Below are 25,487 nucleotides of genomic sequence, written 5' to 3' on the forward strand. Positions count from 1 at the left end.
TCTATTTTTTATTAAAATAATCAGATTATTTGGCCTAAACTGATAGGAACATTAAATAATATATATCTCAATATAAAATAATTAATTTTTAAGTCTAACGAGAAAATAGCAAATGCACTTTAAAGCAAACTTTAAACAAAATCAAAATAACAAGAATATAGTAATAAAAATATAAATAATTAAATTATTCTTAACACGTGTACAGTTAAAATCAACCATTCTCAAGAGTAAACAAATATCTGCTTCGCTGGTTCCAAGATGAGGAGTTACAGGAGAAACATCATAAAAATCAAGAGATGTTTACTATAATTAAGTTGATAGAAATCTTTAAATATATGGCTCTACGGGGACTGGGGGGGGGCTACAGCAGCACACCCCCCCCCCAAAAGATTAGCCAAAAGAAAAATATATCATCAACCAGCATATATAGTAATTATTTAAATTGAACAAAAATTTAAGAACATTTTATAAAATATTAAAAAGAGAATTCCTAGCTTATTACACATCCTTTTGTTCTTCGTCGTTTCTGTATAAAGGTAAAAGTCAAAACTGATCTCACAGGCTGTAGTTTTAATAGGCATTTGGTCTGGCTGTGCAATGTTATGGGAGGGAGAGGGGGTTTGGCACTTTTCTTACACAACAAATCTTTTTTACATTTGCACCACTTGCCACTATCCAACATACTACATGGAACAAGACAAACATAGTGCCTGGCCCAAGGTGGCTAGTAAGTATTTTAGTTACCTTGTTTGTAGGATTATCAAATTTACCAATTTAGTAACTAAAGTATGGTAAGCTAGAAATTTACAGTTTACGATTTCCATCATAGATTGAATATCGATTAGATTGCATTGATAAAGGAGAAAAATTAGACCTCTATTTGCCCTAACCTGGATCAATACCAGGTTGAACAAAAGATCCTCAGATTGAAGGCAAGGCACTACAGCCACAAATACCTACGATTCCTCTATAACCATGAGCACAACACACTGTATGAGAAAAAATCTGAGAAGCAATATAAGTACTTAATACAATTAATGTAGTGTCTTATTAAATTATTATAGCATACATAATTAGCTTTAATTAATTAATTGTATAATTAAAGTGAAAACTGGGATAGAGATAAAGCAAGGTATTCCAGTGATTAGGAAACAAGGGGTATATCATTCATTACGTTGCTCTGAACTTTCGTTGACCTATTGATTAAATTGAACTACGTTTATCACAGAGAGTTATTAAACAAATGGCGTATCAGAAGAAAAGCGAATTGAATTGAATGTGATTTCAGCTTACATGTACTGCACAATATTTTTTACAATGAATACACAAAACTGGATAATACATTAACTTTGAATGTACTGTAACAACTTAAGTTTGCATGTTATTTTAAGATAAGAATCATGTTTATGTTAAGATTACGTTATTAATGTTTATGGTGAATTAAAAGTGTAGCTGCATTAGTCTAAATTATAACCATACGAACGATGAGATGAAAACACTCTGTACTTTAAAGCCAGGCTCCGGAGGGATAACAAACTTTGATATTTTGAATAACCACCATTTGATATTATGAGCACTGGATAAGCATCAAGGATAAGCATCAAATATTTTTGACAAATTTTGATATGTTGTACAACTGATCTTTCAAAAAGACCCAAAAAGCCTGACAAAAAACTTGGAAACGGTTTTAATGAGATACAGATTTTTAAATATTTATAAACTAAGAAAAAATAGAAAAAATATGGGGAAAAAATGGAGGTTACACCCCCTTTTCCATGGGTTTTTTAATATTTTAAAAAATCTGTATGTACATTTTTTTTTCCGAGTATTTTGTCAAACACCCTTTTGAGTAATTAGAAAAATCAGTTTTCCTCCAACTATTGACTTTACAGACTACAGATAAAATTATTTTCTCCAGAGTTACTGTAGTCCATGCAATTACTTCTTCAGGACGACTATAAAGTATGTCTGTTATAATTTGTTTTTAATTTTATATTATTTAATTTGCTTATTCCTACTGTATTAAGATACTATATGGTAAAAAATAAAATATACAGCATCACAAAACAAATTAACATGCTAATTCAAAAATTTATGTACTGTATTAGAATAAACTATAATATTTGTGGGTCATTTCTGTTTTCTGATAGTTACTTTTTATCTATTTATATTACAGTTTTAGTTTTAGCTTTCAGTTGTTATATTGTCCCACTATACAGGTAATAGGTTAAGAGTCTAGAAAAGTCTGTATTTCCACTGCTCCAAACCGCTTCCACTGCTCCAAACCGCTTCCACTGTTTTACAATAAAACATTAAATTATTAAAGTTGCTAGGCCTTCTTATTCACATGTGATTGTTTTTTCTATGGAAACTGATCCAAAATAAAAGTTGAATTGAAATGAATTAACTTAAACAAGTAGTTTCTCGTCCTAATATTTTGAAAAAAAAGAATGGGAGAACTTTTTTTTTATTCTGAGATGGCAAATCCAAGATGGTCGATCATTGAAAGCAAATAAACGAAGCACTAGACTGATTCATACCATATGTATCCCCAACCACAAACGATCCAGAGAGGAATTTTACTGATGTGAGTTAGCCAGATTTTAGTAAAAATAAAGTAAATAAAAAAAAATAAAATTTGTGAGGCAGAGAAAATGGATGCGCGAGGGGATTAGAAACTATTAATTTTTTTTATTTGGCCTAAATTCATTTCCCTCTTTTCTACATTCACTTGTCTTACCTCTCATTTACTGTACATGCCGCACAGCCATCATCTCTAATTCACGAATAAATTAAGAGAAGCCTCTCATTATGAAGATTATTAGAAATACATAACTCGTTCTTGATTAAAATTCTTGCTGATAAGTTGATAACTTCGTTTTAGCTTTCTATGGAGTAATTGCACTTAATTATTAATCTCATCAGCTGGACTGTCTAGCAGCCTACCTGCCTGCTTGTTGTACTTAGCATGTTTCTATAACCTTGAACTTCAGATAGTATAAGGGTCAAGATAATCAATATTACAGCAAACAGCTACTGTACAACCCCAGCTCCATGATACAACATTCAATATAAACCTTGGCAATTGCCTCACCACTTTGTATCAATTGAGATATTAAAAAAAAAAAAAAGTAGTTCTAAGCTTTCTTTAAAATGATCTATTGATTGATCTCTATACTGTGAATTCAAATACAGGAACAGATATAAGGAAGCGGGGATAGGTAACTTTCCCCTTCTCCCTCCTTGGTGGGAGGGGAGGTAGTAAGGTGGTCTGAACACTATATACTGTAGAAAGCCCTTCTCTGGTCTCATTCAATTTTCAATTCATGAATTTGCCTCTAAAGTAAAGTACTGTACTGTGCATTGGTTTGGGCTATCAACAACTCTTTTTTTTTTTTTGGAAAATGTATTTTTTATTTAAGAATGGCAAACAGGTAAACAAATATATAGCCTAACTATTTTTATGATCATTAAATCATAAATGAAACAAATTATAGAGTACCTTTGTATGGGAATCCTCCACAATAATGATAGTTTTTGGGGAAAATGTCACATTTGATGGAACAGAGACAACAAAGAATAGACAGGATAGCATTTTTTCCGGGGCCATTCTTACCGTACACCATTTTAACCTGAGTATTGCCTATCATATTGCCTTTTGTTCAAATAAAAAACAGCAGGTTGTTCTCAAAGCTCTAAAACATGGAAAAGGGTTTATAACAGCTTATAAAACATGAGGAAGTAATAACTACTAAGGGATGTATAAAAATGTGTGGGAATCATTATGCAAGTCAGGGTCAACAATTCTTGCTAGAAGGTCAAGGAGCACACTTGGCCAAACCTTCCTTAAACTCAAGTTTTATGAACATTTTACAACTACAGTACCTATTAAACCTAAAAAGTACTATCCTTAATTATTATTACTATCATCTAGGTACACTACTTTTTTTAAAAGTTGTCAAATTATAAAATACCTGCGTTAAGGTTTCAATAAACTTTGTTAATGACTTTGCTTTGTTTGGACTTAACTTAATTTGGTCATAAGAATTTATTTGAAAATCTTTTAAACTGTCGGGTAGTACAGTAATCAACTTCTTAATTAGACATTAAAGTGGAAACTGTTTTGATCTTTGTTGGATTGACAGTTGATAACTTGTTTCACTTTCATGTGAAATTTAATGTTCAAATATCATGGTGGTATAACCCTTCTTTCAAAATAGAAGAAAAGAAAAATAAAAAAACAGAAATAGAACAAATGGAAAAAAATTCAGAAATCAGAAATTATCAACATTCCTTTCAACTACACTGAATCATAATGTGAACACCAGAAGCATGAAACACACATGAAAACTTGTTTTTTCACATCTGAAAAAGTATGTTAGCATAATGTAAATTCAATTTTTTTTTTTTCATAACAAAATCTTTTTGCATGTAGTAGTTTGTATATAATTTAGCATGTGGTATGTAAAGGCGACAAGATCAAATAAATACATTTACTGTTAACGTTTAACCTGAAGTGTTGATAGGCTGCATAATGAGAATCTGGTGGCACTTAAAAAATTTCTAATGGTCAACCCTATCCATGTCTGTAGACGTGATATGCCAAACCCGGCACTCTACTGTACAGGTAGGCCTATGTGTAGGCTGCGTAACCACACGAATAGGCCGTGTGAAACTAGTGCACAAGCAGTCTGTGGTTAGGAAATACCAGCAGGTTAAGTTAAAGCAAATGTCTACCAATGAATCCATGACTTACCAATTGACATGTCGACAAGGACGCGAAGCCCCGCACACAAAGTCACGAAAACCTTAGACAAAGGCAGCTAGACTTACCGAGTTGGCGAAAATTTTCTTTGCTATCTTAAAGAAAGAGAATTCAGGGTAGGCGGTATGTAAATTAATCATATATTCATAGTGTTAATCTATTTCATGGAACAGGCGGGGAAATTGTTGTAAAAAGCCTCTGTATTTCGCTCCCAAAGGAAGAGGGAAAAGTCGCATTCAGTCAACCTCGATGTTGGCAAAGGCCAAGTCACCACTGATGCGCACTGCTTGTGTAAATCTGGGTATCTATAACTAAGCATAGACATCTAGGCCTAGGCTCACTTATGTTTCACGTTGACAACCAGCTGTCTAAGGTAATTTAAATGTCCAAGAAAAAGTTTTTGATCACGTGACTAAATGACGCTCGCTGATTAGTCAGTTTATCTGTCAATCAAATCTCGTCGAGATGTTAATTGGTTCATAATGGAACTTTTTTTTTTTTTTTTATAAGAACCAGTAACATTTTGCCCATCCTCAATGTACTTATTTTTACAGCACCTAAGGTACAGGTACGACCAAAAGAATTTACAGGTATTTTATTGGTTTTTTTATGTTTTTTTTTAATAAAAATCCCATTTGAAATTTTACCTCAGCCTCAATTTGTTCTTATTTTTAAGAAATTTCAGTCTCAGTGTCCTTTTAAAATATGTTATAAGAAAAAGTGTAAGACCATTCCACCAACAAAATTTGTTCAAGCGAGTGGGCTTACACCAGAGGAAGTAAGGTAATGTTCTTCTGCCTTTTTGGATTAAGAGAGTGATGCACTTCACGAACAAGTAAATAAACCAGACTATTAGGGCATATCATTGAATACAGTCCTTTACACAAGGACTTGTCCACATCAAGAGTTCCGTAAACACATAGTACAAACTAGTCCAGTCGACAAACAAGCGAAGTATGGTACTCCACTAAATCCTATACAACATTCATAAGCTGCGAATAAGTTGAAAATATCATCACTTAAAGCTTTAACACAGAAATAAGAATAGTATTAAGCATCCCACTCTAGCATTGATACATTGAAATAAAAAACACTAATCCTCTCTAAGCTGAGTCACCTCCTTAGACTAGATAAAGGCTACATTGTTCTTCAAGTGATATCACATTTCAGCTAAGTAGCTTTTACTGCAATCTACATTAAATTCAAAACATATGATGCTAAATTAAACAACACTTTTTTTATAACATACATTGCTCCGTCAACCTGCTGTACTCTGTGAAAGAGTTTTGAATTAAAAGAAAACCATTTTGCCTTGTTAGTACACCTGCCGTTGTAAAGAAGTGAATAGTTTGAAAAACATAATAAAATTTTCATTTTTGTGGTTTAGGCAATCTGATATTTATTGAAATACTAATAAAACTAACAATTATTTAATTCTGAACTTCAGGGTGTAATCAAATGGTAACAATGAATTGAGAGTAAATTAATAACATTCAATTATCTAAAAATGTTTATTTTTTAACAATACATTTTTATAAGTTGATCCCTTTTATAGAATTCAAATTTTTATTTTTTATGCTTTCAGTGAAATTTCCAAGAGAGTCCCTCAGAGTTCAAGAGTAAATAGAGTTTCACTATGCAACCGCAGCCCGTTTACTACTGCCGTACCGACGACGGCAAGACAAAAGCTTAATCTGTCTCTTATACGAGCTTACTTAATCCAGGAAACTAGCTATAAACCACTGAAAAAAGTCCCATAATAGACTACATGATATACCAAAATAATGCAATATTGTTTTTCATTAACTAACTGTATACACTATTTCTTCACGTTCTAACAATACTGTAAGTCCATGTCCCTAATACGATTGTTTACGAGTTCATTCAGATAATAATGCTAAGTTGCAATTTGACAGCTTATTAAACTTGTCTTATACTTTCCGTATAGTCAAGTTCACATGTAGGTCTAACACAAAGCCTGTGTGTGGAATGTAGGTAAAAATGGTCCCGGAAAAAATGGCCTAGGAAAAAATGGCCCCGGTAAAAATGGCCCCAGTAAAAATGGCCCCAAATGATAAGTAGGTAAAAATGGCCCTAATGAAAAAATTCAGTAATAGAAATGGTATTTTTTTTTTTAATCTTATAATACAGTTACACAACAGATGCGAATAATGTACTGAGAGATTATCGGAAAACAATGGCCATTGAATAACATTTTTTGATAGTAGAAAAAGTTAATAAAAAGTGTTAGTCATGGCTTTTTTTTATCTTTGAATATTTAATCATTGAATATGTAATTCCTGCAAAAAGTAAAATGTAAATGGCAATTTATTTGATGTTAGATTCCTTTTTAAAAACTAAATTATTTCAGTTAAAAAAAATTCATATAATGATTTTTAAAAAATCAGTTTTAATACAAAATTTTATTATTGGGGCCATTTTTACCTACCTGTCATTTGGGCAATTTTTACCTGGGCAATTTTTACCGGGGCCATTTTTTCCGGGGCCATTTTTTCCTGGGCCATTTTTTCCGGTGCCATTCTTACTGTACACAGTGAGGGTACGCTAGATTAGGTTTGGACACTTCCAGTGGGTGTGGCGCGCCGCAAGCTTGTTTTGGAGACATTTCCCTCCCACGCATCCCCCTAGACACTTCACTGCTACCAAACCATGACAAAAAAGATACTTAGACGGCAGTTCACTATGTTTAATAATATGCTTGCGCTTTTTGTGTTATGCAATATGATGGCGCTTTAGAATGCCACTATAAATTAATAAATTATAATCAATCATTATTATTATTGAAACATCTGGATAAAATCAGGAAAATTCGACTAAATGTTCTATTCATGCTCTTAAGTCTTCTATGACAAACGTCTGTGATTTTTCCATATATGGGCATGATGTTATAACACCCATCGCATGGGCAAATCAGATATTTGTCTAATATAGGCAGTGGCTATTAGAAAACTAGTCTTAAACAAATTCCTAATTCTTGAATGGATGTTACTGTCATAATCATAATCATACAGTAACATCCAATCAGAATTAGGAATTTGGTTTAAGACTGACAACAAGTACCTATAAAAAAAAAAGCTAAAAAAATAAATGGAAGCAATCTAGTCAATACTTGATTCAGTGTGTTGGGCAGAGTTGCACAAGTCTAGTCACACTAGTTACTCACTGATGAACTCCCAATAATAAACACCCTCAATTGTATTTTCAGCAGTAAAGCTCCTCCTACCATACACCTGAACAGAACGTCTTACCTTTAAAATAGCTCTTGTTCCGTAGATAGCTCACACACAGTCTCAATATTGATAACTTATCAAGTTTAGATACAGTTTCTTCATCTAATGGTAAGAGGCTAGCCAGCGTATCTAGCTCTGTGTTTAGACGATCTCGATGACGTTTGCTAGGGTTGGTTTTTACTTCACCAGTCGTTGCAGTCAGCCTATAGAGAAAAAAAAAAAGCATTCCAAACTTATTTAACTTATAAACTATTACAAACGTTCATCTGTTCATCAATTTTAATAGTCACTGCAACACCATCTTTCGGGATGTGTTCATAATTTCAGCAATTCATGAACCTAATCATCATATTGTAATTATATATGATACTATATCATATCAATTTTATCAGCGAGCAATGTACAGAACAAAAGGAACATAGGAAAAAGCATGGCTTCTTTAGAGTGTGACACCTTTAAACTGAAATCTAAATCACATGAAAACTGAACTTGGGAACATGACCAGAAGGGTTGCTTATACTATAGAAATACTGGCGCCAAATCTTGCGATGTTGGAAAAGAGTTACTATAAGCCTTCAACTGCTGCTGGATTTTTGCACTTGGATCAGCCCCCAGCTTGAGTTCAGCCAACTTTGATACTAGGCTATAGTATCTCTAGAATAACAAAGTATAACTAACCTACAGGGCATTTTTTGTATTACACTGTCTCCTCATGTACAGTATTCTCATTCCTGAATATAACCCAATAAAGGTTGAAATTTCAAATCATGGCCTCCCTCTTATTCAGATTAACTTTCATTCTAAGGGATGTAGTTATGGTGGGTAAATGTGGCAGCCAGGGCAGCCACCCATCCTTTAAATTTTCCATCCCCTCCCCCCAGTCTAAAACCAATTTCATGGCCCTCCACCCACCTTTATTAACCCCCTTGCCCATCCTTAAAATTCAGTCTTATTATTTAAAGTATACCAAATGTCATCACCCACCCACCCTTAAAAAGTCTACCACCCACCCTTAGCTTTGTAGCTAAAACCCTGCATTCTATATGTTATTGTAATTTAGAATGCAGAGAATGTAATGATTTTTAAAACACTATTTATCGTATTGGATTTTCTTGCCATCTACTTTACGCACTATCATTGTTCCATTTAGTCATTATGAATGCACGCGATTCTATGAAGAACACAACGCGACAACGCGCAAGCAAGGGATCGTCTTTAATGACGATGTGTTCAGAATGCCACAGACAATCAGCAGGCAGCGTTGCGTCGACTAATGCTCACAGAGAGTGTGCAGTTGGATTCATCGTTCGACGGTCGTACGACACAGAGAGTTCTTTGCTTAACAGTTTCCTACAGAATCCTATTAAAATTTTCGAATAAAAAAAACAAATAGTAGTTAAGACTGTGTGGTCATTTTCTTGGATGTGACCAACAGTAATTAACTATATCATCAAGTAACATAACTTGTTTTAACTGAGAATAAAAGTTGAACTTCTGGCGCTGCGGTCACCAGAAAACATTTCGCTATGATTACCCACAGACGACACAGTAGGCAATGTACTATTGTAAGAAGCTGAGGGATCTTTCAACGGTAATGAATGGGTAATGATTCATAACAAACCTGTTCTGTCCTTAGGTGATATTCACAAAGGAACTACTTTATTGTATTTTCATAATAAATTTGAAGTAGCAATTCATAGAAGCTGTTGTAATGGTAAATTACTTCTATTCAAGATACCCAATCATTTGTTTACATGTCTTCCTACCTAATATATTATTTTGTGCTGGTAATTTATTTATTAATAAATATTAATAATAAATCTAGTGCAAATGTAATATCGCCTCGAGTTATCAATTTCAATGTGCCTAGCATTGTAGCAACAGCAAAAATATTCAGATGAAAAAAAATTAATATTATATAGGATGGAACAAAAGATGGTTTACAAATATTAGTTAGTAATATTAAAAGAAGAATGAATGAATGAAGATGGCCATGTAAAAAATCCAGCCACATACCCCCATACACGCAAAATTATGTCGCCTCTATACGCCACCCAAATGATTCCCATTACTTGTGCGTGTTGTGTTATTATTATTTGTACTTATTAAATGGCACCAGTAAAATTGACCTGACTGGAGAAAAATATGGATGTTGAAAAGATGAGCAATATTGATGGATACAATTTTACCACAACACTTCACAAACACATGCTACCCAATTATTTTTAGCCTCAAATGATTGACATGTAAGCTGACATATATACTATTACAGAATGATTTTTAAAACTCAATGAGCATAAATTATTGTAGACAAGGAAATACATGGGCCTCAATTTTGACCCCTGCAGGATGTCAGGTTTATCAATGCAAGCCAACGGACAGTTGTCAATATAAATCTGTGGTTTTAGGTGTTAGCTGAAACCAACAAGATGGACATGCAAATGAGTATATTTCACATATATTTGTATAAAAAAATATACAACTTTTTTAAATATCCAAGAAGTCTTGAGGGTTGGGCCAATCAATTCTTGTTTTTCTATGGCCTGGCCATACATAGTCAAATTAAAACAAGCTTCAGGTAGGCATACACTAAAAAGGATATCTTTGACAAACATCAAAAAATAAAACACAAGCTTGCTCAAGCCCTATTAAATATAGCTTTGTCATGTGAAAAAGAGGAAATTGGAATTTCAGTCCTTTAATTAAAAAGACAATTTGGGTACAATAATATACTCCCTTTTAATCCCCCTTTGTCTACATTATTAATTATAAGGACCGATACCGGTATTCCAATTTCTTTTCTAATCACCTGACAAAGCTTGTTGCTGTTGGGTAACACTTTTGTTTTTATACCTTGTTATTTGAGCCAGCAGATAATTATAATTTTAAATAAAAATAAATTTTATTTTTGTCCCAATAGTGCATTGTGAAATATTCTCCTCGTTCCACCTGGTAAGATATCTCTTGCAGTAAATATAATTTATTTGTTTCTTGCAAGAAACAAAGTCATAATTTACTAAACTTTCAATTCATTTAATTTATTTTTCTCTCATAAGACAAGCAAGAACAAACAAAACAAATATTACAATTAAAAGCAATACTAAGAAGGGATTAAAAAAAGTAAACCGAATTACTATCAAAGGTGGTCCCTGAACACCATTTCAATTCTATAAATTTACATTGATTTAGGACATTAAATTTTAAATTCTCTAATTAAAATATACTTTAAACAGGGGTGGGCATAAAAATGGATCGGCGGGCCAAAGTGAATTTTTTATTTAACACCGAGGACTGCACCCAAGTGAGGTTTAAAATGATCAAGAAACCAATTTAATTAATTGGCAAAAAGTTCTGAATTTCGGAAGGGATAGTATTCAAACTTGTGGAAAAGTACTAAACACTGTAATATGAAAACAACTAGTTCGAGAAAAAGAGTGAATAAACTTAAGATGATCTGTGCGACAAGTACTGATTGTAATATATGAAAAAATATTAACTGAATAAGGCCAATTAAAAAAAATTACTAGTTTCTCGTCCCCTCGCGCATCTATTTTCTTTGCCTTACTACTTTTTTTTTTTTTTTTAATTTTCAAAAGTGAGAAATTGGATTGGATTGGATTGGATTTATTCGGTGTAAACACCAAGGATAGCCCACGAAAATCTAGAAGAAGACTTATTTCCAGTGTGGACCTTCTGGTGGTGATTGGGCAGTACACCGGGAGACAATCCCCTACTCTTTTCCGAAGAGTGCACTGCATTCTTTAACGTGCACATGGGCCTTAATGCACACGGGACCAACGGCTTAAACGTCTCATCCGAAAGACGGTGCGCTAGTAACTTGTATTTAAGCCCTCTAGCTGAAACACAAGGAGAGGCAGCGATAGGAATTGAACCGGGGACTTAGAAATTGGTAGCTGTTTCCTATTGACCATCTTGGATTTGCCATCTCAGGGTAAAAAAATAAAGTGCCCTCATATATTCCTTTTTTTAAATTATTAGGACGAGAAACTACTGTACATTTTTTGTCTTAATTGGCCTAATATATGAAAAAATATTAACTGAATAATAACTAAATAAACATTTACAAACATTGATTACCGGTACTTAGCGCTTTCTTTAGACGTGGTGATGGAATTTCAAGGATAGGTCCAAAAGTGCAGTCTCAATTAATTTCCATCGCAAGCACTCAAATTGTTTTTATTATTCATCAAATAAAAACTTAGTTATATTTTTCTCCTCTGCCTAGATGCATTAATAGGCACAATCAATTTTCTAACTGTAAAAAATATTTTTAAAAATGTATTTCAACTATTTTTATCCATTGCAAAGGGTATTAAATCTTTTCATCATCAGTCTTTGGAAAATGAATTTCATATGATTAATGAACTTGTAAACATATAATAAAAGAAATCTTGAATCTTGTATCATAAGAACATTTGAGTGAGTCAAATGGCCGAGCCGTTAGTAGGGGGGCCGCAAGCTATAGCCATAATATCGGCACTGATTCGAACGGCACGCTCGCCTATAGTTCTGGTGGTAGAAGTCTTCTCGGATAAGGACTATAAATCGTAGGCCCAGTGTATAGGCCTACAATGGCTTGTGTGCACTATAAAGAACCCAGTACATCCTTTGAGATGAGTAGGGGGATACCCCGGTGTACTGGAACAGACAGCCCCTGTGGTGGACGACGAGAGTTGCTGGTACCGGGTTACCGGGTAGCATAGACACAAAGGGACCCTTAGGGGCGAAGAAAGTCATTGATCGGGTCCCTAGTCCACATTTCAAGTGCCCTGAGCATCTTACATTAGATGGATATGTGCGCTATATAAAACTACACTATTATTATTATTATTTAGCATTCATACTCCATAATATTTTGAACATTCCATTCCTTATTACAGTATAAGCGAAAATTTAACCACCTTTAGATTATGCAAAAACCTTTTCTCATGAGATACTGAGTTATCACTAGTTTAGTTACATAATCAACCCTAAGGCAAAACATTCATTTTCCATTAGAAAGTCCTACATTATGTCAACTGCTACAAGGTCACTCAGTCATATCTTTATCATCATCTAGTTAAGCAATTCCCCAATCCAAGCCTGTTGCCATAGGATTCTTCAGCACCTCAAAACAAGCCAATCCCCTAGATGTTTTTGGTATTACAGCAATGAAAGTTCAAACATTGGAAATTCACAGGCCGATGCAAACAACTGTTGTACAGAGTCAAAATTTTTCTTTGTATAAAAGCCAGGCTTAAGTGGAAATAATATCTTGAATATAAAACTAGGGAGAAAAAGGTGGTCATGTCCATTTTCCCCCAGTTTTTTACATTCAAAAATCTCATCTGTATCATATTCTTCTCCAGAGCCTGGGTTTAAATCTGATGTTTAGTTAATTCTGTAAAGGTTTCATTGTGGCAATTTTATAATTTTGTTTTTATTGATCATCACTGTAATGTGTTTGTTTATAATCACATTTGTCTGTGGTAAAGATAAAACTACTGTATTTAAAAAAACACTAATAAAACCATTAAATTACTTTTCCAAAAAGGAATATTATTAACTTTCAAGGAAAAATTTCCACAGATTTTTTTAAATATATATTTTAGGTGTAAATTGATTGCCACTTAATTTCAACGTTCTGCAAAAAATGATAGTTATTAATTAAATCATCTGTTTAAACGGGCAATGATAAAAATTGTCTTGTCCTAGGTAAGTAAATAAAAGCTACAGCTTAATAAATTTAAAATGGCTGATTTCAGCAATGCTCATTCAGAGCATTTCAAACTCCAGGGCCTAGTTGGCTTCTGGACTCCAGCCAAATTGACTGAGATATGCCCAACACCAGATCAAGTTTCTTATTTCAGGCCTGAATACACATGATAGAAAAACATATTAAATTAGTATGTAAGTAAAAATTCTATCTTGGTGTTCAGCAGAATTTGAACACAGATCAAATCTACTGTACAGCTAAAAATTCCAAATTTAAAGTGCTTTTTACATATAAAAAACATGACTTAGAATACAGTACTGCAATACAAAATATGATAATTACAAAGCTATAAAAAACACTGGCCATATTACAGAACTTCAAATTTAACAGTGTTTTTTTTTATAACAAGCAGAATATTCATTGGGGAGGGGGTTAACAGATGCATGATTCAAAACTAATCAGGAAATAGAGATTTCAGGATATTTATATTTCAAAGGATAGATATAGGATAAGCAAAGGCAACATGCTGGAATGCCTGTGTTTACTGTCCACTTAATTCTACCTGTCAACTGCAACACGAATATCATAATCATTGTATTCCATATGCTACAGTATGGAGTTTCAATTAAACACAAAACTTGCTGGGATAACACTTCAAACTGATAATTAAAATCAGCATACAAGTTTAAACTCAAATCATTTAAAAATTACTTTTAATTACATTGAACAATTACTGTCAGTAAATTGTAATGACAAAATTTGTTGAAATTTATACATAAAAATCAGGTAAATTTATGCATAAACCATACATGTATGATAATAAGAAATTACCTTGGACGAGCCAACTTTATAGCATCTACCTAACATTAACAATAACATCTTGTAAACCAACAATAGAAAATAAGCTTGTTGTGTAATGGGTAATAGATAGGGAAAAGGGCTCTGGGTGATTCAATCTTCAAAATATTCACAATTTCACACTAAATTAGAATTACTGGTGGAACAATAACAGCAATATGGTATGGTATATGCTTGTTTCTTTCCAATTTTGATTGTTAAACTTCAATTTGTTACTTCAAATTTGAATGCTCAGTGGTCTGGTGTGGTGCTAATTAAGTATCGACTTCAAGAGACTGTATACTTACTATACGAAGGTTCACCTGTAAACATCTATGCTTACTGTATAATAGTCTACTGTAGGCAAATTTATAATGGTTCTGTAAGAAATATAAAGCTGTAGAGGGATGTAGAATTCTTCTATGAGTCATGAAAGGAAGACTTTTACACGCTGATTGCCAGGCCACCCACCTCCTTTTTTGGGGTCTCGTGAGCCAAACCAAGTAGGCCTACAGTGTTTTTTTTTAATTTGATAGTCACATCATCAAAATAGTGTGTCTTAATAAATTGGCAGAAAAATATTATTAGGGAACAAATAAACTCATTGCTGGCAATGGGACTGTAGTTTTTATTGCCTCTGCCATGCCAGGTCCTAATTTTCTTGTCCGCTTTTTACATGGGTTGGTAGGCCTATATGTTCAAAGGGCACCCCTCCCCCAACGCATGCATTCCTTTGTACTACCGGCAACATAACATGACAAAGATACGTTATATGGAAGATATCATCTAGCATATCTTCCCCAAACTGCCAGTCCATTAAGTATACCTGAGTATACTCGTCATGGCAGTGAACGTGTTAATAATAAACACAGACTGCCATTTCCTTGAAAATGTTAGCACTTTTCAACTGACGCTGTATGCTAGTAGGGCTAGCAGGTAGGAGCTTCGGGTGCCTTTTGTACCTGGTAAAATGTGTCACTAAACCACTGAACATATGCAATAATTATAAACTAATTAAATTATTTTGGGATTGCAAATGAATGCTGGGATTTGAAATACTGTATGATGTAATACTCAGCGTTTACAAGTTGCTAATGTTCATTTCATGTTTGGTTTGCAGCGTACATGATTATGAATTTAAGTCCTTAATTTCAAATTCATGCTCCCTGTGCTCGTCAAAAAAAAATGTGCATGGCATCTATGACCTCAACAAAATGTGGGGCAACCCGTAATTCACTCCAAGAATATTTATGATGAAGAGAAAAAGTACAGTACAATGTGAAATGCAATGTAACTTAATTCTTGGTTGTCGAGTAACTGGAATATTAGTCTACGTCCCAGTGGACCGGCAGAAGATGCAATGATATCAGTGCCTCCCTAGCGACGTGTTGGGTAGTAGTACAGCAGGTGACAATTCCCTGTTTTTTAATAAGCATACATACTGTAGGAGGGATGAATGGCTTAAACGCATCTACTGAAAAATGATGCCTACACTGTATACTGTATTTCAAATGCTTCATACTATGATTTTAAGCAATTATTATTGCCAATCCAATGAAGTCACAAATGCGAAAAATTCAACATGTCACGGTTAGCAATGCAACCTGCAAGCGGACTTTGGTTTTAATTCGAGATGTCAAAATGTGAACTTCCAAAAATAGGCTAGATACAAGCTTGACTGCTTTTGATAGGCCTAATCATAACCATAACCAATATTCAGAAAAGCCTTCATTCTTTTGTAAAGCTCTCTTTTAAACAGTTAAATGAAAATTTAATTCGATTACTAGTTTTTTAAAGAAAACAAATTTTAATTTTTTAAAACCATTTTTAACATTTCCTTTATAACACTACAGGTGCAATTATTTATCTGAGATCAATGACATCAAATTGTTACAATTTTATTTGAAAACTGAATCTTCTTTGGCTGATAGACATCATTCTTTTTTTCCCCATTATTATCAGCTCAAAAGGGTCAATGTACATTTCAACTGAACTTGAAATTGTTGAAGGTTACTGTACTTTGTTTTTTCAGGCATAACCATATTCCATACATTATTCAATCCTCCATAATAATAAAAGCATTTAACTTCTTTTTGCAAATTTGCCAATTATTGTTGACGATATTCCCTGGACTCAGAGCAAGCTAATGTTGTTTAACAAACATTACCATGTTTATGTATTAATGGCAGTATATACACAGAGATGCCAACATTCCGCCATTGGCAATTAGTAATGATTTTGTAAGATACAGTACAAGTGTTTAACACAACCGCATCAGTGAGGTACTGTATAGTACGTTTCATGATAGGCCTTCGTCTCTTTTAGGTGTTTTAATGCGTAAGTTTCTCTTGCTACTTTCAGACCTGTGGCACAAAACCTGATTATTGGCACATCTTGTATTACTGTAAGAAGAGAGGTATTTTATGTTTGTTCTGAATTACTCTTACAATTTATTAGTAATAATTTCCAGAGTAGAAGCTGTACATTCTGGTGTAAACAACAACATTAACTGAGGGTGAGACATGTTGTGTTTTCTGTCACTGGTGTACAGTATAAACTATAAGCCACTCCAACTTTGTTCTAAAAATTAGGCCAGTGTGCATTAACTTTTTGTCAGTTTAAACCACTAACATTTTAAACATAAAAATGATTGAAATAAGTTTTTTTAAGGCTAGGAAACAGGTCAAACTTAGTTGTACTGCCTTAAGATATTAGAACACTGGACACAGATCAAACGCGCAACGAAACACACACTATGGGGGAATCCCCGTAATACTCATATACTTCGCTGTGTTTACACTCTCTTATAATTGAGCAATAGTGTTGAACATTGTATTAATCCACTAAGTATTTTAATACCCAGACATAATTAGTGTCACTATAGTACAGAAGTAGGTACTATTCCGATCACAGTCAGAGGCAGATTCTATCATTAAGGAAATGTTGACCTAGCTTTTCAACAGAATAACATGCACATAAAACCTGTCTAAAAATGTATGCACAACATAAATTATGGATATTTCACCAACTTATCCACAAAGTAACTAGACTGATTTCTTGTTATGTTTATACTTTGAAGAAATTTAGTAAGAAATGCATTCTCATCAGTTGGCCTAAGGTATAAAACGACTAGCATCAATGATTTTATATTTTTACCAGTATTTGTGAAACAGTGCACATGGTCCTTTGCCTCACTACAGCTGCACCTGATCATGGCATGTGATTTTCACTGCACTTTATAAGTTCAAAACAACTAAACAAAGGGTCTTATAAAACTTATTTATGTTAATTATTTTGTTTTAATTAATAGTAAATACTGATTAACAAACTTACTGTACACATTTTACATGGATAACATATTTAATGTACGCTTAAAAAAGTGTAACTTTTCACCATATATAAATAAAAAATTCTTTTTTAATGGCCCGAGATCATTTTGGGGGAACATTTCATTACGCAGGGATCCCAAGTTTCCAGTAAGTCTTGGAGTCTACCACAAGCAAGCAAGAATCCCCTGGAAAATAACCCATCTTCCGCAAATCCATTAAATATTTGCATGTTACTACTATGTAGTATTTATTATCAATTGTCTCATGGAAAACAGTGCTGATGGATATCACCATATGATTAGTAGGTTGTAAGTTAACACCTACTAGGCCTAGGCTATTGTAGGTTTATATATAGGGCCTTACTTAGCCTAGGCTTTCTAAAGTTTAGTGCCTGGCCCCAGCTGGCCACAAGCATAGGCTCTAAGTAGTAGGCCGTATAAATATACCCGCCTAGTATACATTATCATAGGCTAAATAAGGCTAAGTCTAGCTTAGTGGGCCTAGCCTACGCTAAGCTAGGCCTAGCCTTCATTAGTAGAATGAGATGATGGCATTGATTGCATATAGGCTAGGCCTATAAGGCCTAGGCCCCTAGGCCTAAATGAATTTGTACAAATAAAAAACTAACTTACCTTTTGACAGGCCGTCGGCGCCTCCTCCCTGCGTACATTGACATATTAGGCTGGACAGACTGCATTTGAATTTTAAAATTACAATTTTATAAATCCAGCGGCAAACAAATGAAACAACCTCACAGGCTAAACTAGTGACAATATAGGACTTTCCAGGCTTCTTTCGGCCTAGCCTAGGCTAGGCTATGCTTACGCCGTACATATGTGTGCTAAAGTGTTTTTGCTCCAAAATAAAAACAAATACCACTCTCTTCTGCATAGACTACTGAGTAAAATAATGGATAGTTTAACTTCCCAAAACACAAATAAATTCGTAATCAATTTGAGTTGTAACTGTCAAGCGATGCTTTCTGTAAAATCTTGATAAAATGCAGGCGAACTTACGAAACCTGTTTTCAATCTCGTTGTCGCAACTCGACACCGTTCTTTCTCTCCAAGCCCTGCTACTCAAGCTCAAAAGGGGCGGGCGCGGGCGAGCTAGCCTGCAGATCTTAGCTGCTGTTCATTCAGTAGTCGAGGTTTCTAACTGCATGTTCGTTGATGGCGCACCACCAAAACTTTACACAGTGTGATCATGGCCAATACACAATAATACACAAAATATATATATATTTTTTTTTTCTCATCTTTTTAGGCAAATATACAATATTGATACTCCAGAATATACATAAAATACAGGTAAAATGTGGTAAATTCAAATTTTGAAACATTTGAGAAACGTCAAGATACATAATTTTACACAATAAAATATATTACGAGAAGATATTATTTACGCTTCATCCAAGCTGAATTGGATTATTTTCTTACATAAAACATAAATATAAATAAGGAAATATCATGGATAAAGATAATTATTTTGAAAGCTGTCTTTTGTGAGAAAATATTAAATAAAATATATTAAGATTTATATTGTATTTAAATTTTGTTTGACAATTCAGATAAATGTGGGTGGGATCGAGCTCTTTACAACAATCTCTGGGAAACAAAGGGAGCCTATTATTTTAACGAAATTTGCACTTCTCATTACTATAAATTTAAAACCATTAATTGCACGGAACAGAGTTAGAGAATATTTCTGAGCAACAGTCATGCTTGTAAGTAAAGTAAGGCATTTTACACTTTCCCTGCGGTACGACGCGCTCGCCTTTTAGCTATTTCAAATTGTTGTTTTTGCTTTAATATGAAACATAAAATTTTCTCTGTTGGTACTTTCCAATATAGACCTAAAAATCCCCCAAAACACTACTGATTTTCCGAAGCTGACAATAAAGCACTTTAAATTTCAGAGACCAAGTTTGAATTTAATCTTTTTAAACACTTATATTACGTACGATAGTATAATTTATGATTTCTGTGTCATCATCTAAGAGCTTTTGATTTGGTTTTTGACAGACGTAAGCCTACCTTGTATCGAAACTACAGTACATTGTTTATTAACCATTTTTGTAAATACTGTATTCCATTCAGTCTTGCCTCGAACCCAAACTTCACCAGCTGCACGTAGGCCTACGTCAGTCTTCCGGTTTTTTGTTTTGTTTTTTGGGGTTTTTTTTTTTTTGTATAATACTAATAGTGTGTTGACCAATAGGCCTATTCAACAGCCCCACCGTGGTTGGGACTGAGTTGAGAAATTTGCTTTTTTAAAAAGATACAAAGGATACCACTAGATGCCCCGAAATGGCACTCTAAGATTGTAAAAATAGTGTTCTCTATTTTCCAATTTCCCACTGAGGGCCCAGAGTTTTGTTCCCCATCTATTTGCGCCGATACTAGTGTTTTCCCTCCAAAATATACTTTTTTTGTTGAAAAATTATGTCCTACATGCATTATTCTTAAACATTGCTGCGCACCGTAAACTGTGGTGGTAGACCTTTTTCTATTATTTAACACTATTCCCCTTTTTTATACTCATACGCTTTTAAAATAGAACCATTGCAATAACAGAGGAGAACTTATGAGTGGGCCCAAACCAGCACCCATGTTTGATAGTGCTTGACCACAAAAGTTACAAATTTTATTGTGAAAATGGTAGAAAAATTAACTATTCCTCCGCATGAATTGAGTTTCTTTTAAGTTCACACCCTCGAATAATTCGAGACTCCTTACATTCTCGACCCCTCTAATTCGAGACCACTTTAAAGACAAATACAAATCATCAATATTTTACTAACTCAAAGCCAGTGGCGTATGGTGTGGGCAGTGCAGAGCACTGCGGCCCCGGGGCTATTGGGAGCCCGTTCAATAGGTCTATGTCTATAGATCTAAAATTTTAAGTTTAGACATTCCTACTTATATTTTCAAGGACCCCTCAATTATTAGGTTTTACAGCCATAATTATTGATTATATCCATTACAATTTACCTATTGGTGCCGCAAAACTGAAAGTTATGGATCCTTTTTAACTTTTTTTTTTAACAAAAAAAAAACAAAACAAAAAAAAACCATGAACATCTTCGTATCTGTAGAATATATTCAAGGCTATTCTCATTCATTCAGGCATTTATGCATTCGTACCATGTTAGGATGCACTGAAATACTTTGAACATACTTCTAAAGTAATTGAAATGTCGGCACGCACGTTTTTGTTTTGTATTATTTTATAATGTGCACGTTTTTGAATCACGTCATCATACTTCGTGAATACGTTTTAGATTTACATCACTGCAATTAAGTGAATGATTGTTCTATTGTTGTCAATATTGTACCTCACGAAATGCCCAATATATGATAAAATCATGAAATATGACGTATGTTCTCATACCTTTAGAGGCTCCTCGAAGCTAAGGCTGTGCAATGTGAGGAGCCTCCGTGCGATATATTCAACAAAAAAAAAATAAATAAATAAAAAGCAAATTGTTCAAACTTTTAAAAAAATGGAGATAAAAGAAAATTATAATAAAATTTTAAGTCTGAGAGTGCAATTTCTGCTTAAATAATAAATTTTCTACATAGATAGAACCATTGCAATAACAGAGGAGAACTTATGAGTGGGCCCAAACCAGCACCCATGTTTGATAGTGCTTGACCACAAAAGTTACAAATTTTATTGTGAAAATGGTAGAAAAATTAACTATTCCTCCGCATGAATTGAGTTTCTTTTAAGTTCACACCCTCGAATAATTCGAGACTCCTTACATTCTCGACCCCTCTAATTCGAGACCACTTTAAAGACAAATACAAATCATCAATATTTTACTAACTCAAAGCCAGTGGCGTATGGTGTGGGCAGTGCAGAGCACTGCGGCCCCGGGGCTATTGGGAGCCCGTTCAATAGGTCTATGTCTATAGATCTAAAATTTTAAGTTTAGACATTCCTACTTATATTTTCAAGGACCCCTCAATTATTAGGTTTTACAGCCATAATTATTGATTATATCCATTACAATTTACCTATTGGTGCCGCAAAACTGAAAGTTATGGATCCTTTTTAACTTTTTTTTTTAACAAAAAAAAAACAAAACAAAAAAAAACCATGAACATCTTCGTATCTGTAGAATATATTCAAGGCTATTCTCATTCATTCAGGCATTTATGCATTCGTACCATGTTAGGATGCACTGAAATACTTTGAACATACTTCTAAAGTAATTGAAATGTCGGCACGCACGTTTTTGTTTTGTATTATTTTATAATGTGGACGTTTTTGAATCACGTCATCATACTTCGTGAATACGTTTTAGATTTACATCACTGCAATTAATTGAATGATTGTTCTATTGTTGTCAATATTGTACCCCATCAGACTCACGAAATGCCCAATATATGATAAAATCATGAAATATGACATATGTTCTCATACCTTTAGAGGCTCCTCGAAGCTAAGGCTGTGCAATGTGAGGAGCATCCGTGCGAAATATTTAACAAAAAAATAAATAAATAAATAAAAAGCAAATTGTTCAAACTTTAAAAAAATGGAGATAAAAGAAAATTATAATAAAATTTTAAGTCTGAGAGTGCAATTTCTGCTTAAATCATAAATTTTCTACCTATAGAATACAAATGGGAACCGGCATATGCTGGGAAGGTCATCAACAGACTCGCTGTGAGGAGTAGTGGTGATCCCCTCAAAGCATTGCACAGTCTGGCCCAACACTTACGAAAGAGGGATGGGTACTCCGGACCAGTACAGGTTCGACTTCCTTTACCAGGATTGTGCTGAGTATAGAAATGACGAAAATTCTGCAAGTCACTCTATGCCGACGAATATCTAGACTGTGCTGAACATGCAAATATTGGAAGTCGTTCGTTGTGTTCATTGGTGGAGAACTATGAATAATGAGATAGTACATTGCCTAAAGTCAGAACAAATACCCCTCCAAAAAAGAAAAAACAAAACAAAACAAAACAAAACAAACAAAAACACAAAAAAAGTTTCAGACGGTATTTATGACATATACATATGCCCTATACATTTTTTCGTGCACCGCCCATATTTTAATATGACTTATTTAATAGCTATTTTATTACAATATTGTGCTTTCTTACATTTCCTTATTATATTTTAATTTGTCATTTTCTGTATCTAATTGTATATAAGCAGTATACTTAATCAATTTACACTTTTTTAAATTTGTATACAAATTAATTCCACATTTATTGAACTGTATATAGGCCTATACCCATTTATATATTTATTATACCCAATTTATTGATTTGCCCAATTTGTACCATACATTGAAATTGTGATTCAGTCTGTGCTGCTATTTTTTTAAATTTTCATATGTGAATGAATAATTTAAATATATCGACCAATTAATATTGTAATGTGTCCTCCCTATTGTATATTTTAACTTTACTGTATATTTTGTAATACGTCGTGTTCTGGTGTATTTTAAACATTTATAATATTATAACTTTAAAGTAGGCTTATATTGTACATTTCCATTTTCCTTAAATTTGCAATAAAATCACATTGTATCTTGTCTTTCTTTTTATCTAAATTTGTACCAATTTAGCAAAAATTGCCCTTATATTGTGTTAATTATTACAGTCTCTTGTGATTTGTAGTACTATGTGTTTATTATAAGCCTATATTTAATATTTTTAGCAGAATCTTATATTGCATGATTTATATATTAAAAATGGGTCTGCATGTATGTATAGGTATAACGATTTTCCATGATGACTACCAGTCCACAAAACAAAACATTTGTCGACGAAATATCAATCACAACATCACAACAAAAAATTGTCGGCGAATTGGTTGTCGGTGAAACGTCCAGTCGGCGAAATTCGGTGTCAGCGAATTCCGGTGTCGGTGAATGTTCTTTCGGTTAACTGTTTTCGGCCAAACGTTCGTCGGCAAACTGGCATTCGGCGGCGAAAACTCCTAGTACCCCGATTTACCCCAAGTTTCAGGTTCCAATGTGGTGTTGTATTTGCATACTTCAAAAATGTATGGAATGACATTTAATTTGTGTTCTGTGTGTCCTGTGCGTAACGTATATTTTGATTTAGTTTTATCCAATGCGAAGACACACCTGAACTGAAATTTCCATGACGTATACCGTAAACTATTCATTTGAAAGGACTGTTGATAAATCCAAAAAGTTGCAAATATTTTAAAATTCTTTTTTTTTTCACTTGTTTGATAGTCAATTTTACATAATCCTTTTAAAATATCCTTTTCGTGTGGGTGTGTCATAGTTGTGTGTTATGTGTGGTTGTGTGGATGTGTATATGGTTGTGTGGGTGTGTGTGTCAGTGTGTGTGTGTGTGTGTGGTTGTGCGTATGTGCATGGTTGTGTGTAGGCCAATGTGTGCTGACTTGATATTGTAAAAGTAGTAATAGTATAGACACGGAGGAAAGAATCGGACCTCGATGTTGCTTGAAAGCCAGTTTGACCAGTTTTATATTAGTCAGCCTAAAGAATCACCAACAAATTATTGTGACACTATGTGACACCATAGAGTGACGTGGCACTCTAAAGTTATTTCTCCATAGTGACACATTGTCTTCATTTTGATTTTGAGGATCGCCGACAGCACCTCCCCCCCCCCCCACTTATGCTCGCTTCAGCGACATTCCCTTTATCGGTCGCTGGTCGCGGGCACATATGACGCCACCTTTGTTGATCAGTTTAAAAAAACACAGAACCACTATTAAGGGGACACCTTCGGGACCAAAATAAAGTGTCCCATTAATAGGGACATAGGAATCAGTTACAGTAGAATAAGAACTCCATATAGCAATAATTTGCAATGCAAATACAATTTATTTATAATATGAAATCAGCAGAAATCGAAATAAAACAACAATAGTTCTATGTGTTCCCAATTTTGCAATGTTAGTTACCAAATATTCTTATTTTCAATATTGAGCTTTCTATTATTAATGATCAAATAATTTGATATGGTTTCAAATAGTATAATGTGATTAATATGTGTGTAATGCGTAGGCCTATTTGAAATGTCCTGAAAAGATAAACTGGTTTATTTACAAGTAACAACAATCACGTCACGTTAGAGCTTTCTATTAGATGGATGAACATGAAATATTTTGATATGGATTAGAATCCTATATGAAATACAGAACAAAAACAAAGAAAAAGAAATCATCATTGTTACGTGCCTATCTTATTAGTTTTCAACATTTATATTTATACAGTTATGATCCTTCACTCGAAACGTATTGATTTAAAAATAAACGATTCCATGACCCTAGACTAATAATTTCAAAAATAAAAATTTATATTTATATAATAACATTTGTTAATGTTGCCATGTTTACCTCGCGCGCATTGTTTTTAACTTGGATAAACAAATCAACAAACTTGGACAATCACACTGCGTGCATTTACGTGACAATGACGATATATTACTGCCCATTGTTGTTTACATGACGTTGTTTCAAAGGGAAATCACCTTATTTTGCGAGCTAGCACCCTTTCACCTAATCATCGAGCACCCACACTTTCTCACCCCCCCCCCCCCCATCAGCCCCACCCTGATTTAAAG

The 25,487-nt window shown here is 33.8% G+C and overlaps 1 protein-coding gene across 1 annotated transcript in view; it reads right to left on the reverse strand.

The window, feature by feature from the left end:
* Positions 1-19,029, reverse strand: part of LOC117119741 (aryl hydrocarbon receptor repressor-like) — a 36,225-nt gene extending 17,196 nt beyond the window's left edge. Inside the window, exons 1-2 of the mRNA XM_033264598.1 lie at positions 18,531-19,029; positions 8,035-8,219 (exon numbers count right to left, since the gene is read on the reverse strand). Coding sequence (XP_033120489.1) covers positions 8,035-8,219; positions 18,531-18,595 — 250 coding nt within the window. The 5' untranslated portion in view covers positions 18,596-19,029. The remainder of the gene's footprint in view (positions 1-8,034; positions 8,220-18,530) is intronic.
* Between the last annotated feature and the right edge of the window lie 6,458 nt (positions 19,030-25,487).

Source organism: Anneissia japonica, unplaced genomic scaffold (assembly GCF_011630105.1).
Source record: "Anneissia japonica isolate Jap-2015-1 unplaced genomic scaffold, ASM1163010v1 scaffold11151_len745516_cov174, whole genome shotgun sequence".
Lineage (NCBI taxonomy): Eukaryota > Metazoa > Echinodermata > Crinoidea > Comatulida > Comatulidae > Anneissia > Anneissia japonica.